Consider the following 17,992-nt stretch of genomic DNA (forward strand, 5'->3'; position numbering starts at 1 on the left):
CTGTACAAAGTGGTAAATGCTGTACTGTCCCAACTTTTTTTGAAATGTGTTGCAAGCCTGAATGGCAAGAATGGATATTTATTTACAAATCAAATGATGTTGACAGAATTTCTTACATTTTTTGATTTTCTATTTGAATATTGTTTATATGTTACACAGCTGAAAATGTAAGTATAACCCCCTTCTGTAAAGTGCTTTATCTTTAAAGACTTGTGAACATATGAAAAGCAGGCCTTCAAAATTATTAACACATAAAAGCTGGCAAAAATTTAAAATAAAAACTGAAAATGAAAAGTATGTAATCCACAAAAGTGACAGAATTTCAACTTCCTAAGACAGAAAAAGTAAGTGTACCTTTGCATTCAATACATAAGAAATTTGACAAATGGGAGAAGACCATTTAGTCCATCAAGCCCATTTGTTTAGCTAATAGCTAAGCTGTCCCAATGACTCATCCAGATTCTTCTTAAAGGTTGTCAAGGTTTGTGTTTCAACTCCACATCCCAGTAGCTTGTTCCAGAGTCACACAACTTTTTGTGTAAAGAAGTGCTTCCTGGCTTCAGTCTTGAATGCACTTCCCCTTTATTTCCACTGATGTCCTCGAGTTGAAGATTTACCCTTATGTTGGGAGAATGTTGCTGAATCTACTTTATCACTGCCTTTGAGGATTTTAAATACAGTACCTGGATTAGGTCCCCACATGGTGTTCTCTTTAGCAAAAATGACTTCTTTGAGTCCACTTCTCTCTTAGATTTGTTCAATTTTCTTTATGTCTTATTGCCTTCTTGCAATATTCACTTTTGGTTTAGCTCAATTTTTTTAAGGGAAGACCACTGCTCAAATATTCTCTGGTTGTTGATATCATTATGTCCACTATGAATTCCACAAACTGCCTAAATTCTTTGGTATCTAAGCAGTTATCACTCAAATTTCCATCAGGACTGACCTTCTGACTTGTCGGTGTGAAAAAAGGAACACTCACAAGGTGCAGTGCTTACTGGTTTGCACACTGGTGCTTGAAAGATGTGTGCGAACTGTTAAGTTTATTCTTTTAAGCTGCTCTTGTTTTCTGTGTATATTATACTTATTGTACTTGCTTTGTGAATTTCCTATTGGGATTAATAAAGTATCTATCTTGTGTTTTTTTTATGTACTGTCCAGTATTTGTTTTCTTTTGAATATTGCATTATTAATCAGTTAGCTTTCTAAAGGGCATTGGGATGGAATGTGCTGTTAATGGATCTATATAAAATTAACTAGGGGGCTCCGCCCCCTGCTCGCTTCGCTCGCCAACCCCTGGCGTTGGGGCATGACAAAGAGTGAGATGTATGAATTAGATATAGAATAGTGTGCAGGTTTGGATGATGCCTATATAAATACAAAATAGAGTGTTTGGCATAGAGTAATGTTTTATTGGAATATTTCTCTGTATACAACATTAGTAGTAAAGATGGTGTCTTGTCTTTGAATGAGTTTTCCTTGGCATGGATCATTTTTAATTTTAACTTTATTGTGAGATGAACGTCGAACACATGAGAAGGCAAAATAAAGTTGTGCATGTCCAAAAACGGGTTCAGAGAGGTAGATGCCAACCTTGTCCATGGTTTGTTCTTGTGATTTTTTGCTGGTCATGGCAAATGCAGGTTTAATGGGGAACTGTCGGTGTTTCAATGTAAAAGGTAATTCTAGGTCAGAACTCGTAAGGTCAATTCCAAGAATGAGAACAGTATTGTTAGCATGTGAATCTGAAAGAACTGTTGCTTGAATAACATCGTGTGTTATGGTGTTGACGACTAACCGTGTGCCATTGCATAAACCCTGTTTAGTGTTAAGGTTTCTTAATAGCATGATTATTGTTCCGTTTTTAAGGGTAAGGTTGTGTTGTGGTCATCCGTCCGGGTTAATAGTGTTCAAATATTCTAATGGGAAATTCAGATGTTCATTGTCGTCATCAGAGTCAACTTTGTCAGAGCTTAGAAAGAGCCGTGTCTCTCCAGGAAGTAATGAAATGACCTGGTTAATAATGTGATTAACATTAATATTTTTTGGACATAATATAGTGCGTTGTGTTAACCACATATGCGAAAGCAGTATGGGCCATTGCCTTTTGGTGTCCTGTTATGTTCTCTGGTAGATGCAAAAGCAAATGAACTATTGTAGGATCTAATGTAGTTCATAAAGTTTTTACTTTCAGGCACATCCTTAGTTAGAAGCTTCTGTAGATATTCCGGATTTGAATGTAAAGGAGGCAGTCTAATCTGCCCCTTTTGACAACAACGTGTAAATTCATTATTTGTATTGCCAGTTGTTTCTTCTGTTAAGTTAAGTGAATGACAATGATTGCAAATGACATTCATTAATCCCAATGAATTTTCCTCAATAGTGGACTCATTATTGAAAGCGTTGTCAGCCAACTGGCGTAAGCGTTTAGCAGACGTCTGGTGTTGATGTCTGCGACGGGCATGTTTTGCTTGTGGTGTTTGAGTGCCGCGTTGTTGCATGTCCATTATTTGTGACGCGCTATTTTTGAGTTTTAATTGATCCGCCTCCGCTTTGCGCAAAGTCCGTTTCACTCTACGTCGTGCATTGTTTGTATCGTGCCTTGTCCGTTTTTGTATGTCGGTCAGTTGAGCTTTCTGCTTTTTGAGTCCCGCTTGCTTGTTTTCTGGCCGGTCATATGCGCGTTGCTTTGCTCCCTTTTTTGTATGTCTGAGACGCAAGCTCTTTCTTTTGAAATCGTGCTTGTTTTGATGCAGCACTTTGAGACGCGCGCTGTATGCATCTACGTTCAATGTGTCTGTTCATTTGGGCACGTCTCTGTAACGGGGTTACTTGAGCTTTGCGTTTTTTGATCCGAGACATTTTTTCTCACGTATTTTCCGAAGCGCATTGTATGCGCCGCCGTGTATTCTTTTTGTTTCATTCGTGTTCGTGTGTTTTGTTCCGTTATCCGATCCGAATAGTTTTGTACCCGTGACCGTGTATGCATGACTTGTTTGTTCCTCAGCGTGCGAAATATGGATAAGTATTTAGTAGGATCGTACTCACTGTTAATATGGAGCCTTTTCTCCAGTTGAACGGTTAACAATGCTTTATTTTAATGAGATCCACCTATGCTGCCTAGTGTGAAGGTTTTGAGATGACGTATGTTTAATATGGACGTTTCCTTTAGATATGTGGCTTTGGGTGTCACTTCTTATTGATTGGGGGGGGGTGTGTGGGTGAGGATTGTTGTTGAGCGAGCGTCTTCTTTCGTTTTGTGTTCCAGGGGCTTGTTGAATCCCCCTCTTTGTGTGTGTCCCGTCCGTTGCTTGTAGGGTGTGTGGGGCGGTTTTGTGTTCTTTTTTTTTGTGTTCCAGGGGCTTGTTAAATCCCCCTCTTGGTGTGTATCCCGTCCGCCCTTTCTTGCGCCTGCGCAGTACGTCTTTTTGCAGCTACGGCCCATGGCCGGATGTGCCTGCGTCCATCATCCGGTTTAGCATTCTCGGTTAGTAATATGGATAATGACTGATTGCAGTCTTTTCAATGGTACTTTATATAGCAAAGAAGAGCAACTACTGGACAAGAATGTGATAGGCAATTGCTCAAGATAATTTTTGGCTTACGCCAAACAAGGTATATGCCATTGCAGCCAAACACCACAAAGAAGATCAGTAGTAAAATTCATTTGTGCATTCTTCTCTAAGTGAAAAGGCATCTTAATGCTTAGCCTCCGATGAAAACAAGGTTTGTGCAATTACTTTCCAACAATCAACTTATATGCCTTGACATTAACATTAGCTGTAGCAGCCTTCAAAATCCCTTGATGTTAAATGGGGTTTTTGAAAACATCTGCAGGCATTATTTAGTCCGTATGTGTGCGGATTTTGGAGGGATGGCCACTTATTCATAAATGCCAGTGATCCTGACACGTCTCTTTTTCTCTGAAATCCATCACATCACGTGAAAATTGATACTAAATTCCTTTGGGCATCAAGAATCTTTCTGTTAACCTCTGGAAACACATTTAATTTTAACATGATGTGTAATCACTCACCTGTATGGTAACATTTAAACTAAACCAAATTCTATTTTTTTTTGACCAAATTCTATTTTTATCTTAAAAGGTGACCTTCAAAATACTGTCTAATGATTTTTATTTTTTAAAACAGACAACTCAAGAATCTAAAAATCAATAAAAAAAATGCACTGAATTTACTACTAATTTACATGTGCATCCAAACAACAACAGGGATGATCGTTGTTATTTAAGAAAGGAAAAAAAAATATTTTGTGGAGCATTTTTAACCTAACAGATTAAAACAAATAAACACAGAAGATGACTGTTAGCTAAGCCCTCAGTTACCAAAATTGTTTCTGGCAATTACAGCCCTAAACAAAAAGTCTATAAAGCCATCCAAATCTCTGACTCTGGATATCCAGTTTAATGAACACAGCTGTGTTTACAACAACACTGCATCAAAGACTCAATGTTTGAAATTAAAACAGGATGTCACTCTTACTCGATGAAGTAAACCATGCCAGTGTCTGTATAGGCCATCTCCCAGTTCTTTGGCAGGGGCTCTTGATTCTCATCCCTTGGTAGGGAGTTCCAAAATCGAAAATCCATAGCGCTGCTTGATTGCGTGTAACTTGGGACAGCCTTTCTCCATTCCATGGCTTCCTTGTGTTCTGAAATGTAAAATGGCTTTACTAGACAAAAACCCTCATCATACACCTTTGCCATATGACAGTCAGTTCCAACCACAGTATTTGAATATCTCCACATATAACAGCAAAGCACCTGCTCCACCTACTATGCTCCTCAGGTCTATCAGATAAGGCTTTATACTGTCCATGCAAGTGTCAATTTTCATGTAACACCCCCCCCCCCCCCCCAAGGGAATCGAGTTTCATTGCTCTAGTGACTCCATAAAATTGTTAACTTTTGATTGAAGTGTCTAGGTTTTTTTTTTCTTGCTTAAGTGGTTTACAATAGAAGGAAATACTCTCCTACATGCCTGAAGGATCAGAGAGAAGGCCAAACTAATGGAACCGAACAGTTAAAAAAAAAAAAAAAAAAAAAGGAAATGTCTCAGCATTTACTCTAAGAAATACTAAAAATAGCCAATTAGACAATTCATTAAAATTACAAACCATGTATTTTATTATAGAGAAAAACTATTGTGTAAAGACAGTATAAAAACCAAAAAACTATTTTACCTACCAATTGCTGTTTGTGTTTTTAATAATTGCAAATAAGAAAAACGTCACTGCTAAATATATTGAAATGTTCTAGAATGTTTTTACAAAATGAGAAAGAGGAGGTGGTGGATATGAATCTTTATTTTGAGGTTATAGAAAATGCAGCCTATTATAAATGATCCTGTAAAAAATCGCTCTTCATAATTAAACAACTTTTGTATCATATAGCAAGGTTAAAAAGATTGTTTAAAATAAATAAATAAATAAAACAATTCAAATACAAATTACAAAAAAAACAAAACATTTTTGACCAAGTATATTTATTGTTAAAGGCATGTTTTTCAATATATTAATAGCAAAAAGTACTCTTATCACGTAGAGGCTTTGAAATACAAAAATGGCTGCCTTGTTTCCCATGACATTTTTAAGAACTGGCAGAAAAGACCAGACTGGTGAGACCATCAGCCTTTTACTGAGTTGGATGAGCCCAAATCCCAAGAAGGAATTCAGCAGTTTGAAAATGGATAGGCCATGTACAACATATATCACTGTCATCTTGATTCTTGGGATTGAAGTTCTTTCAGCTTAATACTAGACCAGCGATGTCACCAATCTGCTTTTTATGGTGATCTAAATGAAAATGATTGCCATGTTTTACACCACGTTTTTTTTCAAAGCTCATACATCAGAGTACTTTTCACTACAGTGATCCCTCGCTATATCACACTTCGACTTTCGCGGCTTCACTCTATCGCGATTTTTTCTCATACACGCTTACGTCACTACGCATGCGCTTTCTGAGAACTTTTATCTAAGCCCCACGATGGCTCCTAAATGTGCTGCTTTTTCTAAGCCTTCTGACAATGAAACTAAGCGCCGGAGGAAGATGCTTACCATCCAGGAGATGGTGAAACTCTTGGATATGATCAAAGATGGCAATACCCTACAAAAGCCTCCTCACGCATATGAAAAGACAGCGCCAGCAACTGCCTATCAAGATGTTCTTCAGCCGCGCACCCAGACACCCACTGCCTACTCCTAGTACTCCTTCAGCGGAAGAAGACAACGACGCACCTGCTGAAGATACTGCACCACCTTGTCATGCTTGGGTCACAGATTTGCACAGAGACACAGGAGGTTGTAGAAAAAAAAGAACTTTATTCAAAGCACTGCAAACAAACATTTGTCTCTTTTCAAAAGTTTAAATGTGCTCCATGACAAGTCAGAGATGACAGTTCCGCCAGGAGCAGAGAATGTCTGAGAGAGAGAGAGAGACAGAGAAACAAAGCAACCAATTCCAAAGCTGAGAGGCGCTGCACAATACTTTTAAGAAAGCGGAGTACCGCGTGAGAGGTTTATCACGCGTTATAGCGCAAGTAAGAAGGGTAAGGAGCAATATGAAGGTAGACTGTCCACTGTTTCAGGGGTTTTCCCAGGGGCGTCTGAGGGTGCGTTCAGCGCTCCAGCTTACAACCTGAAGACTCTCCTACTGAGCTTGTGCCTTCATAGGTTAGTGGTTGTGTGTAAGAACTGTGTGTGTGTGTAATTAAATGTACAGTAATAATAATATGATATTTGTAACATCTAATATGTCTTATTCTCTCTTATTTTGTCTAATATATTGGGTAATACGAGTGTAATGGTGACTAAAGGGTGTTATTTCATGTCTAGAGGGCTCTAATAATGTTAAAAAACGTATTTAGAAGGTCGTAAACAGGTTTTCTATACTCTAACTGCGAAAAAATTCGATTTATAAATAAAGAATCCTACTTCGCGAAAATTAATTTATCGCGGTAGAGTCTGGAACGGATTAACCGTGATAAACGAAGGTTCACTGTATTAAAAAATATATAAAATCATGACTATTTCCCTTTAAAATGTGTATTCCAAAGTTAAAATCCCATAATATTACAAATATCTAAACACAAATAATGTCATACATGCCAGAATTGTCAGATCAAATTCATCCAGTTGAATATAATTTGATTTGTGGATATTTAAAACTAACCACTGTATGACTGACTTAGGTTAAGACAATAATCTTATTGATGTGAATAATTTAAATTTGCATTTGGAAATTGATTTTGCTTGCTGCATTGCATCCTTGATAGGATTACTTTAACACATGATTTTCATTTAAGAGGGTACATGAAGGCAACATTTAAACAACATACCAGATCATTTAACATTTAGAAGCAGAACAGACATTGGCACTCAATCTGAAGAATGTTAAATGTAGCTTGGTTAGGAATAATTTCAAACTAAAGAGCTGTGCTGAAATACAACAAAAAGCTAATCAATTATCTTGAGTGAGTACACCACACTTCATCTAGAATGAACATTACCAGCTGTCTAGAAAAAACAGAACATTCTATCGAGAAAGATAATGTGAGTTGTTAAGGGTGTTCATGATCACGCAAGAAACATTATTGTAGGAAATTTCTCAACTCCTGTGAACCAAGCCTCTGCAGCATGTTAATTACCGATTTAATATTCATCTTAATCATGGGAAGAGACAACCTGAGCACACATGGAAAATCACAGTTCCAGAGCAATGGAATTTATGCTCACACAGACTTTCATTCATGCGTGGCCAAAAACACATCAATCGGGGAAAATCTTACTCGTCTGGACAGCTTTATGTGACCTCTATTTTTTGTCCATGTTGACTGTGATTATGTGGCACTGTAGAGATATTGTATGAAAAAAAAAAAAAAACGTGCGCTTAACACATGCATGTAGACTTGTCAGATTTCATAGTGGTAATCTTTCTTGTGTATTTTCGTCTTTGCCTGCTAGGCACTGTTGTGATATTACCATTGTAGTCTTGCAGACTTTGGTGCTCGATTATGTCCAGGATTAACATTCTACTTCGATATCTTTTAGAGATTATCATCAAAAGAAAAAAAAAGCAAAATTGGAATAAAAAGATGTTTTCAGCCTTGTCTGATCATTTAGAAGTGATGGATGCCATCATTGTGATGACACCTTTTCACAATAGTGAGTTTTCTAACGTGTGGTGTGTGTATTGTTTTTTTTGCAGGTATGAGTTTATTACTGGCTAACATGCTGCTTTTGCTTCCTTATCCAGTACAGCAATTAGGGCTAAAGGCTTTACACCCCAAGCAGTTTTCTTATTTCCTCTCGATGGCATACCCAGTTACTTTTGTCAGCAAATAAAATAATATTGTGCGCTCAATCTTAACAGCATGCATGCTTCATGTCTACAGAAGCATCTTAACAGTTTGCAGGCTGCACATGTGACTGACTTCCAAGCATGTCAATATGCTCTTATCCTTAAACACTGTCTAAAACAATGAGCTGTATCTAAAAAGAATCACTCATTGTAGCTCACATTTTGTGCAACAACAGCAAGGAAAAAAAGTGAAGCCTCCGTTTAAATTTCCGCAAGATATTCCTTGAACACTGACCCTTATAAATTAGACTTTTTGTGACTAGTTTTTTTTAAATAGCCATAGAACTGAAAGCATTACCAAGCATCTGGTGCTTTTCTTTAAAATAATAGTTTGCATCAGAGCCTGAATTCCAACTGAGATAGGATAAAGTCCCCTATATGAATATAAACATGATCCGGGGTGGATTCAGATGAGGTTTCAGAAAGAATACAATCATCACAAATCCCTAAATTTATTTTAACAAGTGCATATACTAAATGTATTCTTTGTAAGTACTTAAAAAATAAACAATGCTTATTGAATACTAGGGAATATGTGTTTACCTTACAATTCTACTCAAAAACACAAAATTTGATATATTGTTCAACTTTCTCTCAAAATTAATAATTATAGAAAACAGCACAATTTGTAAATATACCATACATTCTGCCCCAAAAAGTATGGGGCCACACTTGCATTCCAGAATTTATGTGAATCCATCATAAGGTACAATTACCCACATAACCAAAACTTTAGCTTAAGTATATAATATGAAAAGGAAACTAGGCAGAATATTCTTTAAGTCACAACAATAAAATAAAAAATATGAGTGGAAACAAAAAAGTTTGTGGATGATTAACACTTTTCAAGATGCTGTCTAGAGATTTTCCTTAAAGCAATTTTATAATTAACTGTGTAGCATTACATGCCTTAAACTTGAGAACAACAACTTTGGAGTCAGGTGGGCCAAATTGGACTGTACTGTATGCATGAATGAATGGTGGGTTTCTGATGTCAGACAAGTTGCGTGGTGTTTAGCAGATGCCCCAGTCCACATGCTGGATATTCAAGAGATCTGTGCCATCTCCACACTCATCTTTTCAAAACAGTTGTACATTTTGAAACCTTTATAATTTTTTTTATTGTATGTTTTATATATATATATATATATATATATATATATATATATATATATATAAATACGCTACCATGGCTGTTCATTTCTGTCCAGGATTTTAAAACACCAGTGCCTCACAAACAGTTTGACCTATTGATCTGAAATTTGGTACACATACAGTGGTGTGAAAAACTATTTGCCCCCTTCCTGATTTCTTATTCTTTTGCATGTTTGTCACACAAAATGTTTCTGATCATCAAACACATTTAACCATTAGTCAAATATAACACAAGTAAACACAAAATGCAGTTTGTAAATGGTGGTTTTTATTATTTAGGGAGAAAAAAAAATCCAAACCTACATGGCCCTGTGTGAAAAAGTAATTGCCCCCTGAACCTAATAACTGGTTAGGCCACCCTTAGCAGCAATAACTGCAATCAAGCATTTGCGATAACTTGCAATGAGTCTTTTACAGCGCTCTGGAGGAATTTTGGCCCACTCATCTTTGCAAAATTGTTGTAATTCAGCTTTATTTGAGGGTTTTCTAGCATGAACCGCCTTTTTAAGGTCATGCCATAGCATCTCAATTGGATTCAGGTCAGGACTTTGACTAGGCCACTCCAAAGTCTTCATTTTGTTTTTCTTCAGCCATTCAGAGGTGGATTTGCTGGTGTGTTTTGGGTCATTGTCCTGTTGCAGCACCCAAGATCGCTTCAGCTTGAGTTGACGAACAGATGGCCGGACATTCTCCTTCAGGAATTTTTGGTAGACAGTAGAATTCATGGTTCCATCTATCACAGCAAGCCTTCCAGGTCCTGAAGCAGCAAAACAACCCCAGACTATCACACTACCACCACCATATTTTACTGTTGGTATGATGTTCTTTTTCTGAAATGCTGTGTTCCTTTTACGCCAGATGTAACGGGACATTTGCCTTCCAAAAAGTTCAACTTTTGACTCATCAGTCCACAAGGTATTTTCCCAAAAGTCTTGGCAATCATTGAGATGTTTCTTAGCAAAATTGAGATGAGCCCTAATGTTCTTTTTGCTTAACAGTGGTTTGCGTCTTGGAAATCTGCCATGCAGGCCGTTTTTGCCCAGTCTCTTTCTTATGGTGGAGTCGTGAACACTGACCTTAATTGAGGCAAGTGAGGCCTGCAGTTCTTTAGACGTTGTCCTGGGGTCTTTTGTGACCTCTCGGATAAGTCGTCACTGCGCTCTTGGGGTAATTTTGGTCGGCCGGCCACTCCTGGGAAGGTTCACCACTGTTCCATGTTTTTGCCATTTGTGGATAATGGCTCTCACTGTGGTTCGCTGGAGTCCCAAAGCTTTAGAAATGGCTTTATAACCTTTACCAGACTGATAGATCTCAATTACTTCTGTTCTCATTTGTTCCTGAATTTCTTTGGATCTTGGCATGATGTCTAGCTTTTGAGGTGCTTTTGGTCTACTTCTCTGTGTCAGGCAGCTCCTATTTAAGTGATTTCTTGATTGAAACAGGTGTGGCAGTAATCAGGCCTGGGGGTGGCTACGGAAATTGAACTCAGGTGTGATACACCACAGTTAGGTTATTTTTTAACAAGGGGGCAATTACTTTTTCACACAGGGCCATGTAGGTTTGGATTTTTTTTCTCCCTAAATAATAAACACCATCATTTAAAAACTGCATTTTGTGTTTACTTGTGTTATATTTGACTAATGGTTAAATGTGTTTGATGATCAGAAACATTTTGTGTGACAAACATGCAAAAGAATAAGAAATCAGGAAGGGGGCAAATAGTTTTTCACACCACTGTATACTATGTGACATCTATTATCCGCTTTCAGGGTGATGACTGACCTCCAAGTTTATTCCCTTTTTTATTTTATTGTAGAATCAAGTCTCAGCAGCAGCCAAAAGGGCGGCCATGCGGCACATACATACAGGCGCCATTCTCATCTCTACCACGTTGGCCATCACTTCCCCTACTTCTTCATATCTTAAATCATTCTTGAAGCAGATTCAAAGCACCAGCTTAAGTGAAAAATGAAAGAAAATCTACTAAGTAATTGCAACACAAACACTGACTTAATTAGTTTTAACGCGAAAAGATGCCGACGAAAGAGAAGAAGTGGACTGCTAGGGTGGAGAAAAGAAGAGCTGCTCAGGAAGCAGCAAGCACATCAACCTCTGAGCAAACGAATGCTAAATGTACAGAGAAAGAGGATGAAAACTAGGAATGCTCAAGTCAAGTGTATTCACTGCACATTATCTAGCAGTGTGCCGCTACTAGTATAATTTTTTTTATATATATATACTTGGGGGCTTCGCTCGCCAACCCCTGTGTTTGGTTTTTCAGATGCACACTTTTAAGTTTTTTTTTTTTTTTGAATTGTTGCTATTTCATTAGTTTCACTTTTATTTCAGAACTTCTGTAAAAGCAATATTTGTAATCTTGCGAGTCCCAATATGCCGAATCTTTTTAATGAGGTCAGGATAGGTTTCTCAGTTTGGAATTTCAGCACAGACAAAACGATCTACATCATCAGCAGTTAATAATTTTTTTACAAAGTAACCAATAAATGAATGTGCTGTAAACTCTGTTTTTGAAATTCTCAAGATTCTTTATTTGTCACATGCATAGTTACACAGGACAACACGCAGTGAAATGCATCCTGATCTGCTTATCAAAAACTGCAAAGTTAGAAGAATATCAGCTAGATTAACAAAAAGTCATAGATTGAAAGATAACCGTATAGTAGAACATAATAAATAAGTAAAATTATGTGAATAAAGCAGAATTAAGCGTTAAGGTGCAATAGTGTAGTGATTATTGTGCAAAACCAAAGTTAGACTGGTGCATAGTTAAATGAGGCAGTTTGCTTGCGCTACTGCAATCTTTACTTTCTTTTTTTATATTTTCTAATTTTCCTATTTTCATATCCTTTAACTTTCTCCACATGTGTATAGCACCAACATTTTTTTTTTTTTTTAGCCTTTCTAATTTCACTGGTTTCATAGTCTCTAACCTGCTCTGCATGTGTTTAGCGCCAACGTTTATAAACGTCTTTATGAAGTTCTACTTTGTCTTTTACTCATTGTCTTTTAATTCTGAGCCGGATTGGACGTGCTTTTTTTTCAATTCCACTTGTTCCGGGCTGATAATTACTTTCTTTATTTTCTGAATTTGCACCTCGATTATTCTTTTTTTCTCTTTTCTCCACGCTGCTTTCTTCTTTGCGTAGATTTCGACATTTCATTTATAACGTACTGCCCTTATACGCTTTATATGCGCTGAGAGCCCTGGATCTGTGTGTGCTCAAATCCTTCACAAGACTGAATGTTTTGCTGCCCCCTTGTCCTATTTGATAGATTGTAAGTAGGGCGTGTCTTGCAAGAATCTCATTTTCTACGTCATCGCGAGACGGTCCTGGGTCAATCTCTTGGCACAATGTGTCATGTTTATGGTCCCCTCAAGACGCACCGTGGCAAGTCTCTTTGGTCTTGTGGGTCTTTAAAATGTCTTCCGAGAAGATCACATATCGTAGCCCTGCATTTGCTTTCCAGGACAGGATTTCTTTTTATAATATTATATATATATATATATATATATAAAATAAATGAGAGAGAGAGAGATACAGTATATCTAAAGCTTTTGAAACTTGGTGGCACAGTGGGGTAGAGGGTATTATTGTTGCCTTGTAGAACTGGCCTTCTGGGTTCAGTCTCATACCCCATCTGTGTATGTGTGGTTTGGACACTTTTTCTTTCACATCCCCAAAAGACATTTGTGCTAGATTTACTGGAAACTCAAAAATGGCTCTGTGTGCATTAACATGCCAAGCAGTGAACTGACACTCTGTCCAGGGCTGTTTCCACTATTCTACAAAGTGCTTCTACAATAGCCTCAGTCCCCTCAATAACACTGAAGTGGATTAAGCTGGTTTGATATTGTTAGGCATGTAAAACTTATTTTTTCCACTAAAAGACACAAGTGCCTTTCTTCTGTAACTAAATTCAAGTGGTTCTCGTCTTCTCCTGACATTTGTCACCTGTTTTGTCACTTGTACACATATAAACAGGTCAGATTTCAGAACACTGCAAATGTGTTACCTATAAATGCATATTTATAAGAGAGAGACATGTAAATGGAATATATCAGTATCCGAAACATTTTTTCTTTCTTTTTTTTTTTTTATACAGTACACAGTTATTTCAAATGTGGAACACAATAAGTATCATCTGAGATTTGACTCTAGAGCTTTATTTATTAGTCTCGACATAATCTGTTCCATACTCAGAAAACATCAAAATGGTTAAATAAAATGCACAGCTTTTTGCTCATGACAGGCTGGACGAACAGCAAACATCTTATGAAAATATTTTACACTCAACAAAAGGCACATTTCCATTTGATTACATGTGTATGTGAAAATGATTTCTTTTGAGAAACTGTGCACCTTCTAATTAGCCACTTCCTGCAAGTGGAAAATGGGCAGCATCTGCCAAATCTCCTCCTCTTTCAAAACAGTACAATGTAATGTTAAGTGGATTTTTTTTCTTTTCTGTCTGAACAGATATTAGGATACAAAAAATCAAAATGCTTATCCCTATCCCACTGGGAATGTATTCATTGCTTATACTGTATGAATATGCACATTGATATTATCCATCACCTTTCATTTCAATTTTAGTCTTAAAGGGGTAGATGAATTTTCCAGACGGTGCAAGATTTGTAGATAAAATGTGTGATTACCACAATTCCATACTGAAATTCAAGCTGTGCTGTATTGTGTGTAACTTTGAACCTTCTTAAATCACTGACATGCTACATGATTTTTGTAATTGGTGCTTTGGATAAAGGTGCATGCTAATAATGAGTAGGCACTCACTAATCAATACAAAATGACATTTAGTATATCAAATGTTTTTTTACTGCAAACTTTACATCTTCTAAACTCTGACACCATAAAGTAGCATGTTTAGTGTGTTAGAGCAATAATGAGAGATGTTTCCTGGGATCTGCAAGTGGTAGAAAGAGGTAGCCCAAAATATACCCCTCTCTGGTTTCTCTTTGATTAAGCCCCTCTAAACATATACTGAATTTGTCCTTATGCAGGGGTGTGTTTTAAGTGGCACTTATTGCATTTGTCTGGAAATGTGGTCCTAACATATGCTTTCTGCAGCTTACAGAAAATCTATGAGCAAAACAACATACGTAATATCTGATATCACACATTTGCTTGTTAATACAATATACTGCATGCTGGAACGTACATGTAGCACCCAGAATTTTTAAACTCCATTCAATTATATTACAATGAATAGTTTTAAATATGAACACTGAAATTTACATTATTGACTAACTTTACAACCCTAATATGTGTATTTCAGAATTATGAGAACTAACCAAAAACATGGACCTACAGTATAACAATGAATATACATACATCTACAGTCTAACACAGGGGTGGGCAGTGTCGGTCCTGGAAAGCTGCAGTGGCTGTAGGTTCTCATTCCAACCCAATTGCTTAATTAGAAACCAATCCTTTCCAGTCTCAGACCCGATATAATTTTATGGCTTGTTAGTCTGCAATGTAAGGTTCTTTTATCATAGATTTTTTTCCTTTCCAAAGATATCATCAAAATGATTTGAAGCCTAAAACGGATAATTTTCAGTCTGTCACATTTTCTACTAAGTGTTTTATTAAATCAAACAGTACATGATGAACACACAGAGATGTAAATCGAAACAAGCTAGATGGAGCACTGCTGACTGCTTTATCATTTACATCTTATTGCTAATAAGGAGCCATTAAAACAGTGAATGCAGCTGTTTAAGATTGAAATAAGCAATTAAGGGTGGGGAACCTTAGCAAGTGAGACCACTAAAATGAAACATCAAAATGTCACTTAAGCAATAAGTGCTTCATCAGCAGTAATTGAAGAAGGTGGGTTGGAACCTGCAGCCACTGCAGCTCTCCACGACTGACATTCCCCACCCTGGTCTAAAATATACACCTAAAATCGCATGTACAAATTCCACTTGAATAACAGCAAATTAAAACTGTGGTGATTGTGCTACATTAACCATCCACCACAATAAATATACATACTCACAATTAGTAATGCGGGGTCAATGAGAGCAGACGTTACATTATGTGACTTTTATGTCATGAGGCAGAGGCATGTCAGACTTGCTGATTGCAGCTGCTGATCTTGTTGATGCACCATGTCAATTTACTCAACTAACAATCTAGTTCATGTTACATTTATTGACCGAGTGACAGTCTTCCAGTGAGGTCATGCTTGTCCCTTTTTCTGGCAGCCAACAGCACGCTGCTTGACCGAGCCCGCGCTATGCGAACACTTAAAAACTGTGGCGAGTTGAACAGCAATCTCCAACCTTGTTTTTATGCTCTTTGTTTCACTTTGTAATGATGCCTAAAACATAGGACATCAAACAGACGTGTGAGGTTTAAATCTCCTGTGCTGGCTCATAGAACCAGCTCTGTGTGAAGGATTAACAGGTACACTGAACTAACCTGCAGTCTCAGTCCTTTCATTCTGTTTCAGTACGTAAAACAGAAGCTCATCTTTCTTTTGTCTTATGTTTGAGAGGTTCAAAACACACATATTCCTTGTTGATCGTTGCTACATTCTGTGCATTAAACTGCCAAATAAGCATGCAATACTAATCAGCTCTCTTGTACACACAGTCAACCATCTAACTAAAGAGAAGACCCATTTGATTTTTATCATAGCTAGTCAGAGACTAGCTGTTCTCGGTCATTGGGTTTGTCACAATAGCCGATCAGATTCATGGAAGAGCACTACCGACTGCCTGTGACTGGCTAAGATTACATAAATAAATGCTACAACTGTAATCGCTTTAATGTGACATGGGCTTTAGAATCGCCCATTAAGCTAACACAAAATGTCTTTGGAATGTGAGAAAAGAAATGAATACCTTAAAGAATACACACATTTGGAAAAGATGTGGACTCCACAAAGGCAGTGAGAACAGCTAAATTGAACCCACCTGACAGCTAAAATTATATAGACCTTCTTACTAATTAATAAATGTACTACAGTGGAACATTCTTTGACCTCTTAACACCTATGTAGTCGAAGCTTGTCCTAGCAGCATCATACACAAAGCAGAAAATAACCTGGGACAGGGTGTTATCCCATCACAAGGCGCAGTCACATGCATAAAAAGATGAAATCATCATCTAACATACATGTGCATATTTGGGATGTGGGAGAAAAACTGGAGTACCTGAAGGAAAACCTATAGAGACACAGAGGGAACACAACTATGTCACAAAGACATTAACCATGTGGAATTCAAACTTTAGATAATTAACTCATGGGACAGCAGTGTAAACCACTGCTACATTATGACACCCTTTCCTTATCATCATGGTAAATTATTTTTTGAAGCTCTTATTAGCAAAATTAGCACCAATTCTCTACGTCCACACTAAAATTCATTTGAAAATGGTGTCTTTAAACCAAAACAATCTCTCTCCATACTGGTGTTTTCACATTGATTACAAAAGTATCTCCGTTCACACCAAAAGGAAACAAAACCAATACGATTCACACATTCGCCTACACTGGACATGCATGCATTGGCAAAGAAATCCTTCAAATACTGGTAATGGCAGGGGCCACAGGATTTATCACAAAACTATGCCAGCCAGAACATTCAAACGTTACTAAACACGATTCAGATGCATAACGTTAAGCAACACAACAAGTGCCATGGAAAGCAAGTCTACTGTGCCCGATACGTTGGAATATGGTTTTCTTCCATGAATGAGGAACAATCAGGGAATGAAACATTGTAATGAGCAGGATCCAATCAGGAAAGGACTACATAATATTCACAAACAACAAATCATTATTACAGTCAACGTTTTTGAAAATCTGTGTTTTTCACCCACCCACACAACACCACTGAGGCTGCGTCTGCATTAGTATACGGTTCTGAAGAGTGCCTTTAAAAGTCATTTTTGGGGTTGTAAAACATCCAGGTAGTGTGGATGAATGGCAAAAATGAAGACTAATGTCTATAGTTTGGTCATAATCATTTGAACAGTGATAGGATTTTCATAATTCTAGCTGTGTATACAACCACAAATGATTTGAAATTAAGCAGTCATTATGTGATTGAAATTGTAGACGTTCAGCTTTAATTTATGGGGTTTACCAAAAATATGGTTGGTTGGTTGGTTGGTAGGTAGGTAGATAGATAGATACTTTATTAATCCCAAGGGGAAATTCAAAATGAATGATAGTCATTCTTCTGCAAATTCCCTCCTTTCCAGGGGCTCAAAAGTATTTGGACAAACAATCAAAATATAATGATCATTTTCAATATTTGGTTGAAAATCCTTTACAGTCAATGACTGACTGAGGTCTGGAACCCATGGCCATTTCCAAGTGCAGAGTTTCCACCCTAGTGATACTTTCCCAGTCCTTTACTGCAGCAGTCTTCAGCTGCTTCTTATTCATTGGACTTTCTGC

The 17,992-nt window shown here is 37.3% G+C and overlaps 1 protein-coding gene across 5 annotated transcripts in view; it reads right to left on the reverse strand.

The window, feature by feature from the left end:
* The window catches only part of LOC114647858 (membrane-associated guanylate kinase, WW and PDZ domain-containing protein 3-like), a 123,804-nt gene that overhangs the window by 47,329 nt on the left and 58,483 nt on the right, over positions 1 to 17,992 (reverse strand). For all 5 annotated transcript variants that reach the window (XM_028796523.2, XM_028796521.2, XM_028796524.2 and 2 more), the window contains exon 5: positions 4,503 to 4,671. In XM_028796523.2, the coding sequence (XP_028652356.1) occupies positions 4,503 to 4,671 (169 nt within the window). The remainder of the gene's footprint in view (positions 1 to 4,502; positions 4,672 to 17,992) is intronic.

Source organism: Erpetoichthys calabaricus, chromosome 3, assembly GCF_900747795.2.
Source record: "Erpetoichthys calabaricus chromosome 3, fErpCal1.3, whole genome shotgun sequence".
NCBI lineage: Eukaryota > Metazoa > Chordata > Cladistia > Polypteriformes > Polypteridae > Erpetoichthys > Erpetoichthys calabaricus.